At 37.6% G+C, this 21,162-nt stretch overlaps 1 protein-coding gene across 3 annotated transcripts in view; it reads right to left on the bottom strand.

Moving 5' to 3' along the window:
• CEP126 (centrosomal protein 126) overlaps positions 1–15,292 on the bottom strand; it is a 116,024-nt gene extending 100,732 nt beyond the window's left edge. For all 3 annotated transcript variants that reach the window (XM_070384317.1, XM_014476793.2, XM_070384318.1), the window contains exons 1-2: positions 14,918–15,292; positions 8,032–8,151 (exon numbers count right to left, since the gene is read on the bottom strand). In XM_070384317.1, coding sequence (XP_070240418.1) covers positions 8,032–8,151; positions 14,918–15,045 — 248 coding nt within the window. In that variant the 5' untranslated portion in view covers positions 15,046–15,292. The remainder of the gene's footprint in view (positions 1–8,031; positions 8,152–14,917) is intronic.
• Positions 15,293–21,162: the final 5,870 nt, after the last annotated feature.

The raw sequence follows: 21,162 nt of genomic DNA, 5'->3' as shown, positions 1-21,162 counted from the left end.
AATATAGGCAGAACACTGACACAAATCATAGCAATATTTTTGGAGCCATCTCTTGGACTAATGGAAATAAAAACAAAAACAAATAGGACCTAATTAAACTTAAAAGCTTTTACACAGCTTTTGCACATAAACAAAATGAAAAGACAATCTATAGTCTGGGATAAAATATTTGCAAATGATGCTATTGACAAGGAATTAGTTTCCAAAATATAAAAACAGCTCACATAGCTTCAATATCAGAAAAACAAACAACCCAATAAAAAAAATGGGCAGAAGACTTAAAGAGACATTCCTCCAAAGAAAACGTACAGATGGCCAATAGACACATGAAAAGATGCTTAATATCACTAATTATTAGAAAATCACAACTACAGTTAGGTATCATCTCATACCAGTCAGAATGGCCATTATTAAAAAGCCTACAAATAATAAATACTGGAGAGAGTCTGGAGAAAAAGGAACTCTCCTAAATTGTTGATGGAAATTTAAACTGGTGCACCCACTGTGGAGAACAGCATGGAGGTTCCTTACAAAGCTAAAAATAGTCACCATATGATTCTGTAATCACACTCCTGGGCATATATCTGGAGAAAACTCTGATTTGAAAAGATACATGCACCCCAATGTTCACAGCAGCACTATTTACAATAGTCAAGACATGGAATGTTAGGTAGGAAGTTAGGCATGAGCAATGAGGGGTGGCTTAAGGGAAAGGGATGCAAGCTGATCTCTAAACCCCACCTCAGACACTCACAGGAGAGCTCACAGATATGCTACAAAAACAGCCACAGAGACTTTTCCAATTCTTGCCCATGTGCCCTAGGCCCACAGTGGATACAGACTCGCCACAGGGCTTCTCCAACTCTGGCACATTCTCTCTTGTACACAGCTGTGTCCTCAAGTATCCTTAGGCAGCCAGGAGCCCATTAAAGGTTCATAAATATTCTATACATATGTATGATTATAACAGACTGAAATATGGGAAAGCAGGACCAATAGAGCCTGTTATGTAACTTGCAACTATTAACAAAGCTCCCAGCCCACCCCCACCTAGATGAATATGTAAAAATGCTATTTTTGCATGTGCCCAGACATGCCCCCTTCCCTGATTGACCTTGAGCATACATCCATTTGCATTCCCTTTCCTGATTGGTGGTAGGTACACAGGGCAGAACCAAGAGGAGGAGATGGGAAGTATAAAAATGGAAGCCAAGAGGACCGTAGCCACAGCTGCTGCCAAGTCTCCAGAGTGTACTATCCACTCTTTGGTTTAATAAAAGTTCTGTCTGCTTGAGCTGTAGTTGATCTGTAACTAGTCTGTTGTTTTGAATCCTTGCTATTATGAGACAACAGTCAAGATATCCTGCCTGCTTTAGCTGTAATTAGTCCATCATTCCAAATCTTTGTTATGGATGAGACAAAAATGAAAGGAGAGAAATAAACCAACCTGACAGAAGCAACCAAAATGTCCACTAACAGATGAATGGATAAATTAGTAGTATACATATACAAAGGAATATTACTTGGCCATAAAAAGAAAGAAATAAAACCATTTGCTTATGGACTTAGAGATTACCATATTAAGTGAAGTTAGAGAAAGATAAATATATGATACCACTTATATGTGGACTCTAAAAAATGATACAAATTAACATATTTACAAAACAGAAATAGTCTCAGACATAGAAAACAAATTTATGGTTACAAAAGGGGATAGTGGGAGGGGCAGGAAGATAAATTAGGGGTTTGGGATTAAAATATACTCACTACTATACATAGACTAGGTAAAAAACAAACAAGTTTGTAATACTCAATATTACAGGATATTGAGTACAGGGAACTGCACTCGATATCCTGTAATAACCTGTAACAGAAAAGAATCTAAGAACGTGCATATACGTATAACTGAATCACTTGGCTGTGCACCTGAAACTAACATAACATTGTAAATTATCTATACTTCAAAAAAATTGAAAATGGATAAAAGACATTATGAGAAATTTCATAGATAGGCAGATGGCAAATAAGCACATTAAAAGATATTCTGCATCAATAGGCATTAAGAAAATATCAGTTAAAACCACACCAAGATATTACACCTTTGTTGTTGTTGCTGTTTAGTTGCTAAGTTGTGCCCAATTCTTTGCAACCCAATGGAACTGTAGCCCACTAGGCTCCTTCTGTCCATGGAATTTCCCAGGAAAGAATACTGGAGTGGGTTGCCATTTCCTTCTCGATACTATACCTTTAAGAATGGCTAAAATACAAAATAGTTACAATATCAATGCTAATGAGGATGTGGAAAACTGGATCACTCTTACACTGCTGGTGGATAGTCACTCTGAAGACCAATTTAGCAGTTTTTTAAAAGACTAAACCACCATATGATCCAGCAATTGTACTCCTTCATTTATTCCAGAGAAATAAAAATGTTCAGTTCAGTTCAGTTCACTCAGTTGTGTCCAACTCTTTGTGACCCCATAGACCAAAGCACTCCAGACCTCGCTGTTCATCACCAACTCCCGGAGTTTACTCAAACTCATGTCCATTGATTCGGTGATGCCATCCAACCATCTCATCCTCTGTCATCCCCTTCTCCTCCTGCCTTCAATGCTTACACAAAAACCTATACATGAATATTCATAGCAGCTTTATTCATAGTAACTCCAAACTGGGAACTACCCAGATATCCTTAATGGGTGAATGGTAATAATCCATTCGATATTAATCGATAATAATCCAGCGATCTGGATGAATCCCAGAGAAATGGGTTGAGTGAAAAAAGGCAATTCTGAATCATACATAAATCATCATATATATAATATATACACTATACATATATATGATAGTATTTATATAATACTCTAGAAATGAAAAAAATTACAAAAATGAGAACAGATTAGTGATTTCCAGGGGATGGGTGTGGGAGGGAAGTGGGTATGGGTATAAAAGGGCAATGTGAAATAACAGAAATGCTCTGTGTCTTGACTATATATATGTCATTATCCTGGTTGTGAGACTGCACTATAGTTTTTCTAGATGTTACCACCGGGGAAAACTGAATAGAGAGTATAATGTGATCTTGGGCTTCCCCAGTGGCTCACCGGTAAAGAATACACCTGCAAGGCAGGAGCTGCAGGAGACGCAGGTTCATCTCTGGGTTGGGATGATCCCCTAGAGAAGGGCATGGCAACCCACTCCAGTATTCTTGCCTGGAGAATCCTATGGACAAGAAGAGCCTGGCAGGCTACAGTCCAAAGGGTCACAAAGAGTCAGAAATGACTGAAGCAAGTCAGCATGCATGCATGGGATCTTTCTGTATTTTTTTTCACAATTGCAAGTGAATCTACAATTACCTCAAAATGGAGGCTCAGTGGTAAAGAATCTGCCTGACAATGCAGGAGACCTGGGTTTAATCCCTGGGTGTAGAAGATCCCCTGGAGAAGGGACTGGCAACCCACTCCAGTATTCTTGCCTGGGAAGTCCCAAGGATAGAGGAGCCTGGTGGGGTACAGTCTATGGGGTCTCAAAGAGTCAGAAATGACTTAGCGACTAAACAGTAACAATAACAAAGTTAAATTTAACTTTAAAAAAGAAATTACAGCTACGCAGTAAGGGAAAAAATCTTTTAACAAAGAATTCACCAAGCTAACCAGTAGAGGCTAGTATTGTAAACTAATTAAACTTAATAGCTCAAGGGCAACACAGTAACATAACAGAGTAAAATATTTTGATGCCCATAATAATGATTCAAAGGCATGAAGAAAAGATCAAACACATTTATCATAATCTATATAAAAGATGACAGAAATATGCATTGTAATTTAGATTTGTATTAAAAATGTCAGAATAAGGTTTGCATAATTGATGAGTATTCCTCTTCTGACAATGCTCTTCATGAGCCACCCATAACTGACCCTTGACTCCTACTGACCCTACTACTCAATCCCGACTCTGCCTTCATAGGCCAGCTTCATACCTTCTCTTGCTTAGATTCCCATAACAGCTTTCTACCCCTCCTCTTTGCCTCCAGCCTATGCTTTCAATTCATTCTCTACCCTTTGTTATAATGAGATAAAATATGAACATGAGCATCCATCTCTCTTTTACTCTTTCAACAGCATCTCAGGATAGAGTTTAATTTCTTTAGACTGGCACAAAAGTTATTTTAGTAATGTCTCCTGTCAGCTCTATAGTTTCCTCTCCTGATACCCTTCCACATTTTCCAGTGCCTAAATCACATAAAACTATTTTTTAATGTCTTTTATTTCATAACATTTAAGTTTTTTCACATATTGTTCTCCTTTGCCGCTCAAGTGAGCTAACTCCTCATTATCTAATAAGAATTTACCCTTCCAGGAATTCTTTGTCATGTACTGTGTGAGATGTACTTCCACAGCACCTTGTTGGTGACTCAATTGTAGTATTTACTGTACAGCACTACCATCCTTTTTTTTTTTTTTTTACTACTTCATTATTAGTAAATAGAAAGCAAGAATGATGCATTTTATTTTTTATCCTCTGGTATATGAAAGGTGGCTCAGATGGTAAAGACTCTGCCTTCACTGTGGGAGACCCACGTTTGATCTCTGGGTTGGGAAGATGCCCTGGAGAAGGAAATGGCAACCCACTCCAGTATTCTTGCCTGGAGAATTCCATGCACCGAGGAGCCTCGTGGGCTATGGTCCATGGGGTTGCAAACAGTAGGACATGACTCAGACTGAGAGACTAACACTTTCACTACACTTTCAAATGTTAATTGAATGAATAAATGTTATCCTTTATAACACGTTCAATAGCTGAAAATAACTTCTAAATATCCTGAATTCCTTTCATTTCTCTTTAATATATTATGAACATATTATGGATAACATGGGCTTCACTGGTGGCTCGGTGGAAAAGAACCCACCTGCAATGCAGGAGACGTGGGTCTGATCCCTGGGTTGGGAAGATCCCCTGGAGGAGGGCATGGCAACCCACTCCAGTACTCTTGCCTGGAGAATCCCATGGACAGAGGAGCCTATGGGCTACAGTCCATAGGGTACCAAAGAGTTGGACACAACTGAAGCCACTGAGCACGCATGCATGGATAATATATCCAGGGATATTTAAATCTACTGATAATTGGATTTATTTGAATCTGTTTATATTTTTTAGCTTATTCCATACATCTATATATGTAGGCTTGATTAATATGACTTAAATTCCTTAAAGTATAAGTCCTTATTTATTCCAAGGTACAGTTTTCCTGCTTCATGGGGAACTCCATACTCCACCATTCTCACAAATAGATAATGTAGCTACCTCATACTTCATGTTCACCAAATAATTCACCCTGTGATTCTCTAGGTAATTTTTTTTCTGCCTATAGGATATTTAAGGAAGCTTCTTTATTACAGGTTTTAAAGATTCTTCCAAAGTGCCTGACCCTCACCACTTGCTAGTGTTTCCTCTTTGCTTTATTTGGGCAGTTTTCCCCATTCAATCCTTTTCTTTCTTATTATGCCAGTTGGTTATATAGTTACATAGGAGTTTTGTCTGATCATCTGAACTTTTAAGCCTACATACTTACATTATATTGTTTTAAAACTATTTGAATGTTTCTTTCGAGTTCTTTACTTCTTAAAATTTATTTCTATTTAGTTTCCTCATGAAGCCATATTGGATCTGATTATTGACATTTCTAACTTATAATGATGAAACAGATTAACCAAAATTATTTTTTCTCCTAATATAGTATTTAATAATTGGTACTGAATTAGCTATGCTGTTGATGAATAAATGCCTCTTCACTAATTTATCAAAAGATAGTTCTAAGTTGAAAATTAAAAACAATGTAGGAAATAAGTTAATATTCTTTAAGTATGTGTATATATTAAAATTACTTGGTCCACAAAGCAGCCTAACTAGAAAGTTATTTAAGGTTGTGTTCCCACAAATTAATATTATAAAACAAAACAAAAAAAGGGATGCTATGGAAGACAAGAAACTGTGGCTCTAATTGCTAAGAGCAATTAAGGGAAGTCTCAGGATGCCTATTGTGATTAGGTCTATGGGTGTATCTATTACAGCAGTAACTACTGGTGGAGGAAGGTCTTGGAGAGAAACAAAGGGGACTTCACTGTATGAATACTGAGTGACAGAATAGAAAACTTAAGAATGCGATAAACACATACAAGAAAAATACTGGCAACAGAAACGCAAAAAATGGTAACAAGAAAATAAAATGTGTGTGATTTTTAGGCAATTAATAAAAGTAAAAAAGAGCACTTGGGGCTATGAAGATCTTTTGAGTACTACTGGGGAGACAGTATTGACAATGTCAAAGTACAAATTTATCTTATTTTGTAGGAAAACACCTAAGTGTTAGGAGACCATCTCTACCCTGTAGGAAAAATAGTTTTTCTAAACTCTGACCATAATATGAATAGACACCATAAACTCAGATGATGTAAAGCATAAATGGATAGATAATGGCAAGGCCAAAAAAGTCACAATGATAGATATATTCTGAAGTTCAGAAGTGTATCTAGAATTTTGTTCCCTTTATAAAAGGTGAATATAGAAATAAATGATTAGTGTTTAAAAAAACACTTTTATGTGGTTTTACATAAAAACAGGTTTTCTTTACCCATCTGTAGGGCAACAGAAAAGGAAAACATAATGAAATTATACTGGAAAATGTACTGCCTCTTAGAATTTTAAACCCCAAATTTTCTTCTATATTTTCTACATCAGAATTCTTATGGTATTTGATGAGACAAGATAGGTTGGAACTTTACGAATCAAATTCCACATATAAAGCCTGCCATTTCATACAGCAAGACTATTAAAAATGTACAATTGACAGATACTAATTTGTTAATAAAATAAGCTTTAATGTTGAAGCACTACATGACAAATATTTTGTATATGTGTTCTCAACCATTTCTATTATTAAACTTTTTTGCTCTACATAATAATTCCTTGAAATACATAGTATTAATTCCAATCATAAATGAGAAACTAAAGCTCAAAGAGCTTAAATAACTTGCTCTAACTGATGGAGCTAGGATTTTAACCTAGATCTCTGACTCCAAAGCCAATGACTCTTTCAACATAAGATTATTCATCTTTATGGAACATCTATCAGTGCCTTTTATAAGCTTCAGGAGCTGAAAGGTAGGGGAAAAACAGAAATACACAAATAAAAAACAGAAACAAAATGAAGCTTCATTAAATATTATCAACTACACCAGGCGGTACAGAGCTACTCTAAAGAGAAATACAGTGCCAGAAAAAAATTACAGGTAAACAATTTTATATTCCCCAAATGGGATTTGCAACATATGCCCAATGATGTAGTTAATAAACTCTAGGGATTTTCTGCTATTCAGCTATTGCAGAAATATAAACAAGGGAGAAAGAAACAACAATAAAAATGGCATAACCACTCTGCATTAAAAAATAAACCAGCAATTCAAATGAATTTTGAGAAATGTCAAGCAGAGATAGGCTTGTTTGCATTTGTGTTTTTACTTTATTTAGTTGCCAGTTTATACTAGAAAGCTCTTTTTTTAAAGTGGCAATCATTTATAAAATTCTTTTTATAATATTTCCACCATTATTCATATTTCCCCTATTTTTCTGACTGGATGAATGAGGGAAGTACATACATAAAAATTATATATAAGTGAATAATAATTAAAATAAAATATATTCTATTAGAGCATAAATGCTAATTGGTCACCTTTTATCATAAAATGACACAAAAATGAAGAATATATTTTATAGTCATTTTAAGAAGTAGATATGACACTAATAAATTCTATACCAAGAAAAGACTGCCTCAGTTACATTTACTAAACTAGATGATACATCATTCTGTGGTGTGGCAGAAAAACAATAAAATTTAAAAGTCACAAAAATTTTGATCAATTTTATACAGAAATCACTGTCATGACTTAGGTTCATAAAATGCTACAAAGTAGAGAAATTATTAATTTATAAAGACTGAGTTTCTATGCTTTTGAATAAAATACAGTTACTTACTTTTTTCTCCGGTTTGACTCCACAAAATATTTACGTGCTCGATTTCGACATATTTTTTGTTGCTGCAGTAATATTTGGCGCTCTTCTTCTAAATTTTTCTCAAAATGAATTTTCATATCTCTAATAACAGCATAAAGTTAAGGACAGTGGTTTACGTCTTTAGTTGGATGAATGTCAGTGCTACCTGATAAATATAATTACGGCCTCATATAATGATGTAATGATTTTTTGTGGAATAACTAGTATGTGTACACATTAGTGTCAGTGTATGACTGGCAGATGTTTTATTTTTTCCTGACTTGATAATAGATCTGAAGATACATCTCATTTTCTTTGAGGAAAAATTAATTACTTTTATACATCATGAGCCTAGATAAGGAGAATGTCTATCTTTTCTTTCATTATACAGATATTTGGGTACTTATTGCTGCTAAGTCACTTCAGTCATGTCCGACTCTGTGCGACCCCATAGACGGCAGCCTACCAGGCTCCTCCGTCCCTGGGATTTATTAACAAGTTGCTATCTTAGGAATGTTGGGCTTCCCATGTGGTGCTGGTGGTAAAGAATCTGCCTGCCAATACAGGTAGATGTTAAGAGACCTGGGTTTGATCCCTGGGTCAGGAAGATCCCCTGGAGAAGGAAATGGCAACCCACTTCCAACATTCTTGCCTGGAGAATCCCATGGACAGAGCCTGGCAGGTTGCAGTCCATAGGGCTGCACAGAGTCAGACACAACTGAAGTGACTTAACACACATGTACATCTTAGGAATGCATGTAGAAAAATGAAAGGAGGTTATATTTCACTAATATAAAGTAGATGAGTTAAACGTTTTGGTCAACATTTTCATGGGATTTTCCAGGTGCCACTGCCTTCTCCAATTCACATTATGAAAGTCATATTAAAATATTAAAAATCAGTTAGCAATATAACTGGGAAAATTTGGTGATTTACTCATAGGTTATAAAACAAACCATCAGGAAAACCATACATAGCAGTGTTTACAAGAAGTTTGCCAGATAAAGAGTATTTTAGTTATCTAAATCATCCATTCATTTGAAATTTATTTCTTTAAATGTTGAATTGCTGTGGTTAACTAATGTCTGCATTTACTCAGCTACATTTCAACTGGCATTACTGAATGCCTTTATCAAGTTTATCATAGTATTTTTCTGTTTTTAATGATTCTGAAGTTTTAAGAAGTGGTCATTGAATTACCATTTCCAGTACCTCATCATTCAGTTTAGTTCAGTTGCTCAGTTGTGTCCGACTCTTTGCGACCCCATGAATCGCAGCATGCCAGGCCTCCAGATGTATATAAGATTGTATTGAGGTTATATATTGAGAGCATGCCTAGTTGTCTTTTTAGAATGAACTATGTTTAAACCACTCCTCCCCCCAAATAAAGATTTGAAATTCTCTTTAAGAGGTCTATTTAATCAAAATTTTTATAAGATATAAATATTAGTGATAAAACAACATATTAAATAATAAGTTAAGCAGTACATAATTTGTTAATTCAAAATGTCTTAATTTTAGGATCCTACAGTGTTTCAGTATCAACATAGTAAAAAAAAAAAACTATCCAATACTATATATTTCAAACCAATCACATTTATTTGAATGTTTTAGTCATTTGAAACTTTGCAAATGGGCACTTTCAATTATGTTGCTATTTATCTATTTTTATGCCATTGGCCATTAATAATTTATTATAAAATTTTGTACCTCACCATAAACAAATACATGCACTTGCATACATGATATTTTTATTTAATGTTTCTTTTGAAGGATTTATAAAATTGAAACAAAAAAAAAAAAGGAAGGAATCTGGTTCATTGTTAGCATGGAAAAAGCTAAAGATTTAGCTTCTTCTTCCAATAGAGTAATTTATTAGAAGGAGTCAGACTTCAACAAGATGGCTAACTGCTAAGTCACAACATCTCAGTGGAGGAAAGTGCAACTTCCTTTCAGGGTACCCAAGATCAACACTGTTGGGTGGGAGCAAAGGGAGAAGTTGCTTCGGTTCAGGTGAGAAATATGAAGGAGTGTGATGCACGTGGAAACAGTTGTGTTCAAGGTTTTAACATGCTTGCAGTCTCAGCACAGTAACATAAAGAAAATCACAAATGTAATGTTTGTAATAATGTTCTGACAACTATATGTTAGATTTAATTAAATCTCTCTCTATATATATATATATGGCTAATATATATATATAATATTGCCTGCTGAGTTATAAAAAATGCTTTGCCTTTGCATCTCTTCAAAGTATGGTATTCAAATTTAAAAAATATTAGATGGCTGGTTAAACTTTTATTTTCATACAAGCTGTACTGTAAAGGTAAGATACTTCCATAAAAACCATAATTAAATACTTGTTCAAAGAAAGGTTATATATTTATATAAAAAAAAAACCCAACAACAAAACCAAGAAAATTATAGGTTGTAGTATTGGCTAAGTAATACATAATGATTGTAACTTAAAAGCATAGCCTAATATACCCCACCTCATCCTCTCCCAATATAGTCTTTTTCTAATTGTAGCTCATTTAGGTTTTTTCAAATATTGTACCACCACTAATAACTATGAATCATATAACCAATACTCTTGTCAAATTATTAGAGCTATCCTGATTCTTTTTCTTTTCTGTACCTTCTTCTACAGCCTTGACTGTGATGCTCTAAATCCCTTGCCCAGACCAATTCAGTAGTCTTCTAACTCATCATACTACTCCTAAACTTGTCATCCTCCATTTGAACGTCCACAAAATCAGCTAAACACAAATCTCACTATGTCTCTCATTCTTTGCTGTTCTCTAAAATCTCCCTGTTACTTTCATGATAACATTAGAATATAAGGCATCCTATAATCTGGTCTGTTTTTTCATCTTCATTTTTCAACACTTCCCTACATGACTCCTAGCTCAGTCACACTATCATACCAAGATACTTATTAACAGAACAAGCTATGACATAGTATGCCATTATATTTTGGTACATGCTGGCTAACTCTACCCATCCTTTCAGGGACACCTCAAACAGTTCTTACCCTATGAAGCTTTTTCTAACCCTCACTGGATGATATGACACTCTCATGGGTACATCATGTGTATCTCCTCTACATTTCTATAAAATATAATATGCCTGGCATGGTGCTTAGAATATGGTAATGGCATAATAAAAGCTTGCTGAACGATTTCCTTGGAGAAAATTCTCAGCAGATAAACTAAGACAAAAGGTATACATATCTTTATAGCTTTCAGTGTCTCACAGACAAATTGATTTCCAAAAGGGTTATATAAATTTACATGTCATTAGATATATATGAATATGAGTTAAAACCTCATGAGTATAAGGTAGTACTTTTAAAAAAAGAAAGACCATGTGGAAAGTCAGGTTATAGTATGTATGCATTAGCAAAACAGAAAAATTGTCTTATTTGATACTAATTTTATTTTCCTCTTTGGTGGATTGTTAGTTCAGAGTCACTGGTCATTTACCTATTGAGAACTTCATTTAAAAAATCAATTTCAGTAAATTCTATATAGAATAGTATAAATATTAACCTTCTATCATAATTACAAGTATTTCCTCCAGATAATTCATTTTATTTAATTATACAATTTCCCCTTACCCTAAAGTTTTAAATTAACAAGTTATCTTTGAAATATTTTTCATTTGAAATTGGTTCTTGCTTTTCAAAAGGTAAAGTTATTATACCTTCAAGTTATGAAAAATGTGAAAATCTATTTTCTGTCAGTTTTTCTTTACAATTTTGTATTTATTTTTTATGAACCTCCCAGTAGCTCAGATGATAAAGAATCTTCCTGCAATGCAGGAGACCTGGGTTCGATCCCTGGGTAGGCAAGATCCCCTGGAGAAAGGCATGGCAACCCACTCCAGTATTCTTGCCTGGAGAATTCCATGGACTGAGAAGCCTGACAGACTACAGTCCATGCCTTTTTTTTTTTTTTTTTTTAAATCAGTTCAAGTATATTTTGGAATGAAGTATAAAGTGTAACTCAAGGTGGAGACAGTGAATTTAGACTACTCTTTTTTAGTGGTTTGAATAATGAGACAGGAGATACTAAAACAGTTCTTATGATCAAAAGGTTTGATTTTTAGTTTTAAGGATAGCCAAGACTAGAGGGTGTTTATAGGCTTTAGGGAAAGAAGGCTATTAGAGAAGAGTTGGAAGTAAATTGTAATAGAGAGTTAGGATAATTTACAATCCAGGGTTACTGAAAAGAGAGGTGATGAAAAAAAGGACATAAGTGAATGGATTCACCTTCTACAGTAAAAGTGATATATATCCTATCAGTGAGCCTGGATAAAAAGATAGGGTAGGGGACTGAGGTTGGTGATGGGAGTAGGATGGTTTGTGTTGTTTGTTGGGAGGGACTTGAGGGAGTTTACGCATCCATTCTCTTATGAAATAGTAAGACAGGGTATTAAGAATGAGGGAAGGTGATCAAGAGCTGGCACAGAAGTTAATTTAAAAGGAACAAGACAGAATTCCGTTCTTGTTCTGGTGAAGCTGAGAACAATCAAAGCACAGCCATCTTGTGACTTTTCTCTGACAGATTTTTTATTATTGAGTGAAGGAGCAGAAATATAGGGTGGTAATAGTTACTGGATGGTTGAGAAAGAAGAACAGGAGTACAAAGAACCAAGGATGTTGTTGAGAGAATATGTGTAGATAATTAAAAAGGGTTAAACTGGGTAGGGAATAAAGAGAGGCAAGGTGGGTGCTAGGATAAAACGGAAGGGGAAAAGACTGGAGATACTTGTGAGAAAAAAGAGGCATAGTGTGAAGGGGACATGAGAGACCTTCCCTCCTTTTTTTGAAAACAAATTTTATTCTATTTCCTTTTGAATTGTTTTAAGAAATTGAAATTATAGAACTTCATCTAATTTTAATTAGATAAACTTCATGAAGTTTTGTTCTTCCATAGCCTTTAGAGTTAGGAAATTCCAACTTAAGTAGAGAAATATAGCCTCTGAGTACTGAATTCATATTTAGAAGTCACATGTAGAAATTTTACCAAGCCACTTCTTATTTTAAGTCTACAGTTCATTTTTTAAAATTTAGTTATTAATAAATTTGCACACCTACTCTGTACCAGGTATCCAATATGAAACATTACAGACACTGAGAATGTACAATATGACACAAGTGCTTAAGTGTTTCTCCACCTAGTAACAATGATATTCTTGATTTACTAGCAAATATATATGTATAAACTAGGAAAAAATGTATATTATATATAATACATATAGATGCATATACACACACACACACTAGCAAAAGTTGTTGGATTTTAGCAAAGGCTCAGGGTATCTATTGAAATGATTATTTACAACTTTCTTAATTTTAACTATATATTTAGTATTTAAGTATATTTTTAGTAATACATTTCTTTATAGGAAACCAACATTATAATTCTGGAATTATATCTATTTGGTTTTGTTCACTTGAGGTACTGCCAAATTTATTTTACAACTATTTCCTTTGTTGTATCAACATTCATACCTTAAAAATTTAAAAATATTAAGTCTATGATCATTTCACTAATGAAAATGATGGAAAGATACACCTTGTCAATGAGCCACTTACAGTGCTTCCCTATTTTCTGATTTACAGATAAATCAGGGTCAGTGTAATAGGAGTTCAGGGTTCAATGAAACACAGTGTCAAGGGGGCAGAATCAAATACATACTGAAAGCAATCCGGTTTATTTCAGATTGCACCTTGAGTCAGGATAGTTTTGAGGAGCAGCAAGGGCAAAAGCCAAAGTGAATGGAGTTAATAATGAATAGATGAAAAGAATCAGAAGCTGTCATTGCAGGTTAGCATTCTGAAAAGTCGACTAAAGCAAGAAAAGATGGGATAAAACTTGAGGAAGCATGATCAGAAGAGGGATATTTACCATTATTTAAATAGCTTTGTATGTACCTGTCTTCCTCAGCACCTAGCCAAAAAAGGAAGCACTAAATGAAAATTGCTTGTTTACTTGCTTTTAAAAGTGCAACTCCCAGAACCTGGAGACAATAAGAATGGGAATTAATTTGAAAAGCAGAGACTCTCTGACAAGAATGAAGATGATTACATAGCATCATCACTACCAACCAAGTCCTTTGAGAATACAAAGGTTACACTCTAATTATCATAACATTCTCTGAAGGAATAAACATGGTTTACATATTCTGAAAACAGAACTGTTGAACACTTTCAATTTTCTACAATGCAACCAATAATAATGTCAAAGGTGGGCTAGACCAATTCTTAGGTAGGGACAAGTCAGTGATAAACCAGTGTGAAGGCTCCAGGTCCTTTGCTTCTCATTTTGTCTGTTGTCTCTCTGACAACAGACTGGACAGAGGATGGAAAACAAAACAAATTAACCAACTATGTTAGGCTTTAGCAGCTCTGTAAAATAAAGGAAGTGTTAGGTTAACTCTTAAGACGGACTATTTCAGGAGACCAAAACATTTTATTTACTTGCGGCATTCTTTTCTCCAAGCAGCATGAATTATCAGGAGATGGATAATATGAAGTAAAGAACATAATGGCCTAACTCTACAAGAAAACAATCCCCAGAGAATACGTTTACCTATTTCAAAACTCATTAAAAAAAAAAAAAAATTACCGCAAAGTTGAAAACGGGGGAGATAACAAGGCGGCCGCGAAAGTGGTCCTAGAATAGAAGATGTTATTTCAGGTTTAAGGGGAGCAGCGACAGTTGCCGAAGCAAATACCCGCATTAAGATGACTGGCTGGTTTCTCTCATCTAGCATCTGTGATAATGGGAACAGAACAGAAAAAAGATGGGGCTCCCCACTTCCAACACCGCCACCCAGGCAACCACGACTGGAAGGATACAAGTAGGCGCCAGGTCGGTGACGCCCGCCGCTCAAGCGAGGGCTGAGGGGGGCTTTGACTTGGGTGTCCGGGGATTCAGCGCCCAGTCCTGCGACCGCGCTCCGGGCTCCAGGCCTCCTGGTCAGCATCCTTCACCTCAGCGCCGCCTCCCGGCTAGCCCCCAGAGCCGCCCTCATGGCAGCACCCGCTGCCTCCTCCGGCCCTCCCAGCACTCCGTCTCTCAAGCCTCGCGTCACTGAGGCGGGAAAGTTGGCCGCCGCAGCTCCGGTTCCCGCACAGCGGCGCTCTGGGCTCTGGTGTCGACGGCAGCTGCCGCAGCGGCGACCTTGCCTGGAAACGGCAGAGGTGGCGACGCCGCCGCCATGTTGACAAGCAACCGACGCCGCGTCCTTCGCGACGGCGACCAGGGTGTGGGGGCGGGGCCCTGGAGACAGCCAATAGGAGGCGCGGACCCCTCCCCGTGCCCCGCCTCCCGCCCCCCGCTCCAACCCCCGAGTTGCCCGTGGGCGGCGGTCAGGAAGCTTGCATCCTCGGGGACTCGAGTCCTCTCAGGAGGGCGTGCTGACTTGTGCCTCGGAACCTGACTCCGTTCCACCTCGCTTTTATGAGGCTGTTTTAGTGGGGGTACTAAGAGTGATGAAAGACAGTGAGATGCAAAAATCCCCAGATATTGGCAAAAGCCACTGTGGGGATTTGAAATGATTTCCTCGGAGGTAATTCAGGGTAGGATTTGTTGTTTAACTACCGAGTGCTGTTGTGTGATTGAAGTTCTGTCTTTCTGGAGCATCACTGTTCCCAATCACCATCTCTTTTAAAAAGCTTTGGGAGTGGAAATTTCCTCTCTCTGCATTCCATCACTCCCTCCCTGATGCTTCTGCCATTCCGTCTGCAAGTCGTCTTCCTTGCCATTTCCCTACTTATAAGGTCTGCATTTCAAAGACTTTTAATGGTGCCAGCCTTGTTGCCAGATTCTGGAAATAGACCATCAAGCATCGGCGGCCAGGAAAGTAGTGCAGATTTAATTTAGTAATCTCCTGGGAAGACATGCCAAAAGAGATCATCATATTGAAACTGTTTCAGGAGGTATGGAAAATTGAATGGATTTTTGAGCCATCAGTTCAGAAGTTTTGCAAGTAAAACATTTGAAAAAAGGCTGAAACTTTTTGTTGGAGTTCATTGTAAAAACACATGTGAGTTCTGAGTATATTTCAGTGTGTTTTTTTTTTTTTTTGTGTGTGGAAAAACCTCCCATATTGGAAGCAGAATGTACAAACCAAATGAAAATTACTCACCGAGCATTCAAATGCCTATGTCTTTGTGAATCAATTTGTTCATTTTTAGAGTTCAAAATAATAAACTTTTCCAGTTGAAGCTATTTGAAACAGAGTTTTTGCAAAGTTGGATGCAATGATTCAAACTGGAATGTGTTCTGATTAAAACTGCCACAACAAATCGAGTTTTGACTTAAAACACAAAGCACGTAAGCCCCCTTCAGGACCATGCCAAGAGGATACAATATGTAATCGTGGCAAAGAAAGCCTAACTGTGTACACTAGGAGGATTAGCTATCTTTGCAAATTTTTAACTGACTTAGTCACAGGAATTTACATTGATTCTATTCCCACTGGCTATCATCACAAGTCTGTTCTCTAGAGCCAATTTGAGAGAGAGTAAGCAATGTAGGGGAGTCTTCCCCTGTGGTTCAGTGGTAAAGAATCCACCTGGAATGCGGGAGCCTTAGGAGATGTGGGTTCAATCCCTGGGTAGGGAAGATCCCCTGGAGGAGGGCATGCAACCCACTCCAGTATTCTTGCCTGGGAAATCTCATGGACAGAGGAGCCTGGTGAGCTACAGCCCATAGGGTTGCAAAGAGTCAGACACAACTGGAGTGACTTAGCATGCAAGTAATGTAGGTCAGTAAAGTGCAAATAAAAGTGAATGCTTGCTGTTTGAAGTATTTGGGCATGGTTAGCCTTCCTGATCCAGTACTCTTGCCTGGAAAATCCCATGGACAGAGGAGCCTAGTAGGCTGCAGTCCATGGGGCGTCTAAGAGTCAGACACGACTGAGCAACTTCACTTTCACTTTTCACTTTCACGCATTGGAGAAGGAAATGGCAACCCACTCCAGTGTTCTTGCTTGGAGAATCCCAAGGACGGGGGAGCCTGGTGGGCTGCCGTCTATGAGGCTGTACAGAGTCGGACACGACTGAAGCGACTTAGCAGCAGTAGCAGCAGCAGCCTTCCTGAAAGTCTAGTTTTTGCTATATTATTAGTTTTGTATGTCATGACTTCTAGGCACCTTATTGTTTTGTCACATGGTGTATTAGCATTAAGAAGCATAATTTGGTTTCTTAGTTTCCTACAAATGCTTGCCCATATAATCATTCTTCATTCAAATGTTGCTTTACAATGATAAAGAAGGAAAGAAATTTTAAACACAATGTTACCAATTTTTAAAAAAATTACAGGATTTTTTGATCTTTAAATTATTCCCTTCTTCAAAATGTTAAGCAGGCTTTTCATGTTTTAAGTAGTACAGTCCTTTATTAAGTTGCATAGATTCTAGAAAAACCTTTAAGATTAAATATTTGGATAGTAGATAATTTGAAGCATTTATAAGCTTTATCTTTTGGCAGGAAGGGTAAGTATGATTTAAGCAATAATAATCTACTTCTGCTTTATTGACTATGCCAAAGCCTTTGATTGTGTGGATCACAACAAACTGTGGAAAATTCTGTAAGAGATGGGAATACCAGACCACCTGACCTGCCTCGTGAGAAATCTGTATGCAGGTCAGAAAGCAACAGTGAGAACTGGCCATGGAACAACAGACTGGTTCCAAATAGGAAAAGGAGTATGTGAAGGCTGTATATTGACACCCTGCTTATTTAACTTATATGCAGAGTACATCATGAGAAATGCTGGGCTGGGTGAAGCACAAGCTGGGATCAAGATTACTGGGAGAAATATCAATAACTTCAGATATGCAGATGATACCTTATGGCAGAAAGTGAAGAACTAAAGAGCCTCTTGATAAAAGTGAAAGAGGAGAATGAAAAAGCTGGCTTAAAACTCAACATTCAGAAAACTTAGATCATTGCATCCGGTCCCATCACTTTATGGCAAATAGATGGAGAAACAGTGGAAATAGTGTCAGACTTTATCTTTTTGGGCTCCAAAATCACTGCAGATGGTGACTGCAGCCAAGAAATAAAAAGACACTTGCTCCTTGGAAGAAAAGTTATGACCAACCTAGACAGCATATTGAAAAGCAGAGATGTTACTTTGCTAATGAAGGTCCATCTAGTCAGGGCTATGGTTTTTCCAGTAGTCATGTATGGATGTGAGTTCAGTTCAGTTCAGTTCAGTTGCTCAGTTGTGTCAGACTCTTTGCGAGACCCATGAATCACAGCATGCCAGGCCTCCATGTCCATCATCATCTCCCGGAGTTCACTCAAACTCATGTCCATCGAGTCAGTGATGCCATCCAGCCATCTCATCCTCTGTCGTCCCCTTCTCCTCCTGCCCCCAATCCCTCCCAGCATCAGAGTCTTTTCCAATGAGTCAACTCTTCGCATGAGGTGGCCAAAGTACTGGAGTTTCAGCTTTAGCATCAGTCCTTCCAATGAACACCCAGGACTGATCTCCTTTAGGATGGACTGGTTGGATCTCCTTGCAGTCCAAGGGACTTCCAAGACTCTTCTCCAACACCACAGTTCAAAAGCGTCAATTCTTCGGCGCTCAGCTTTCTTCACAGTCCAACTCTCACATCTGTACATGACCACTGGGAAAACCATAGCCTTGACTAGACGGACCTCTGTTGGCAAAGTAATGTCTCTGCTTTTGAATATGCTATCTAGGTTGGTCATAACTTTCCTTTCCAGGAGTAAGCGTCTTTTAATTTTATGGCTGCAATCACTGTCTGCAGTGATTTTGGAGCCCAAATAAATAAAGTCTGACACTGTTTCCACTGTTTCCCCATCTATTTCCCATGAAGTGATGGGACCAGATGCCATGATCTTAGTTTTCTGAATGTTGAGCTTTAAGCCAGCTTTTTCATTCTCCTCTTTCACTTTCAACAAGAGGCTTCTCAGTTCTTCTTCACTTTCTGCCATAAGGGTGGTGTCTTCTGCATATCTGAGGTTATTGATATTTCTCCCGGCAGTCTTGATTCTAGCTTGTGCTTCACCCAGCCCAGCATTTCTCATGATGTACTCTGCATATAAGTTAAATAAGCAGGGTGTCAATATACAGCCTTCACATACTCCTTTTCCTATTTGGAACCAGTCTGTTGTTCCATGGCAAGTTCTCACTGTTGCTTCCTGACCTGCATATAGATTTCTCACGAGGCAGGTCAGGTGGTCTGGTATTCCCATCTCTTTCAGAATTTTCCAGTTTGTTGTGATCCACACAATCAAAGGCTTTGGCATAGTCAATAAAGCAGAAGTAGATGTTTTTCTGGAACTCTCTTGCTTTTCCATGATCCAGCAGATGTTGGCAATTTGATCTCTGGTTCCTCTGCCTTTTCTAAAACCAGCTTGAACAATGGAAGTTTATGGTTCACGTACTGTTGAAGCCTGGCTTGGAGAATTTTGAGCATTACTTTACTAGCGTGTGAGATGAGTGCAATTGTGCAGTAGTTTGAGCATTCTTTGGCATTGCCTTTCTTTGGGATTGGAATGAAAACTGACCTTTTCCAGTTCTGTGGCCACTGCTGAGTTTTCCAAATTTGCTGGCATATTGAATGCAGCACTTTCATAGCATCATCTTTCAGGATTTGAAATAGCTCAACTGGAATTCCATCACCTCCACTAGCTTTGTTTGTAGTGATGCTTTCTAAGGCCCACTTGACTTCACACTCCAGGATGTCTGGCTCTGGGTGATCAGACCATCCTGATTATTTGGGTCATGAAGCTCTTTTTTGTACAGTTCTTCTCTGTAGTCTTGCCACCTCTTCTTAATATCTTCTGCTTCTGTTAGGTTCCTACCATTTCTGTCCTTTATGGAGCCAGTCTTTGCATGAAATGTTCCCTTGGTATCTCTAATTTTCTTGAAGAGATCTCTAGTCTTTCCCATTCTGTGTTTTCCTCTATTTCTTTGCATTGATCACTGAGGAAGGCTTTCTTATCTCTCCTTGCTATTCTTTGGAACTCTGCATTCAGATGCTTATATCTTTCCTCTTCTCCTTTGCTTTTCGCTTCTCTTCTTTTCACAGCTATTTGTAAGGCCTCCCCAGACAGCCATTTTGCTTTTTTGCATTTCTTTTCCATGGGGATGGTCTTGATCCCTGTCTCCTGTACAATGTCACGAATCTCTGACCATAGTTCATCAGGCATTCTGTCTATCAGATCTAGTCCCTTAAATCTATTTCTTACTTCCACTGTATAATCATAAGGGATTTGATTTAGGTCATACCTGAATGGCCTAGTGGTTTTCCCCACTTTCTTCAATTTAAGTCTGAATTTGGCAATAAGGAGTTCATGATGAGCCACAGTCGGCTCCCGGTCTTGTTTTTGCTGATTTTATAGAGCCTCTCCATCTTTGGCTGTAAAGAATATAATCAGTCTGATTTCGGTGTTGACCATCTGGTGATGTCCATGTGTATGTTGGACCTTTATAGATATGAAGCTGAGCACGGAAGAATTGATGGCTTTGAACTGTGGTGTTGGAGAAGACTCTTGAGAGTCCCTTGGACTGCAAGGAGATCCAACTAGTCCATCCTAAGGAAAATCAATCATGAATGTTCATTGGAAGGAATGATGTTGAAGCTGAAACTCCAATCCTTTGGCCACCTGATCCGAAGAACTGACTTACCAGAAACGACCCTGATGCTGGAAAGATTGAAGGCGGGAGGAGACGGGTATGACAGAGAACGAAATGGTTGAACGGCAAAACTGACTCGATGGACATGAGTTTGAGTAAACTCTGGGAGTTGGTGATGGACAGGGAGGCCTGGCGTGTTGCAGCCCATGAAGTTGCAAAGAGTCTGACACAACTGAGCTACTGAACTGAATGGAAAGGAAAAATCTCTATATTTTGTTAAAAGAGATAAATGAATTAAATATAATGATTAGTTTTTCACATTAAAAGCCATAAAGTAATCCATTCTTTTATTAAGAAAATAAATATTGACCAGTTACTATGTGCCAAGTACTCTCTAGTGGTGGGATACAGCAGTGAGCGAAACTTCAAAGTCCCTGTGCTCTTTAAGCTTGTATTTATTTTTCTTTCTTACTAGAATATG

Source organism: Bos mutus, chromosome 15, assembly GCF_027580195.1.
Source record: "Bos mutus isolate GX-2022 chromosome 15, NWIPB_WYAK_1.1, whole genome shotgun sequence".
Classification (NCBI taxonomy): Eukaryota; Metazoa; Chordata; class Mammalia; order Artiodactyla; family Bovidae; genus Bos; species Bos mutus.
This window is presented reverse-complemented; position numbering and strand designations above follow the sequence as displayed.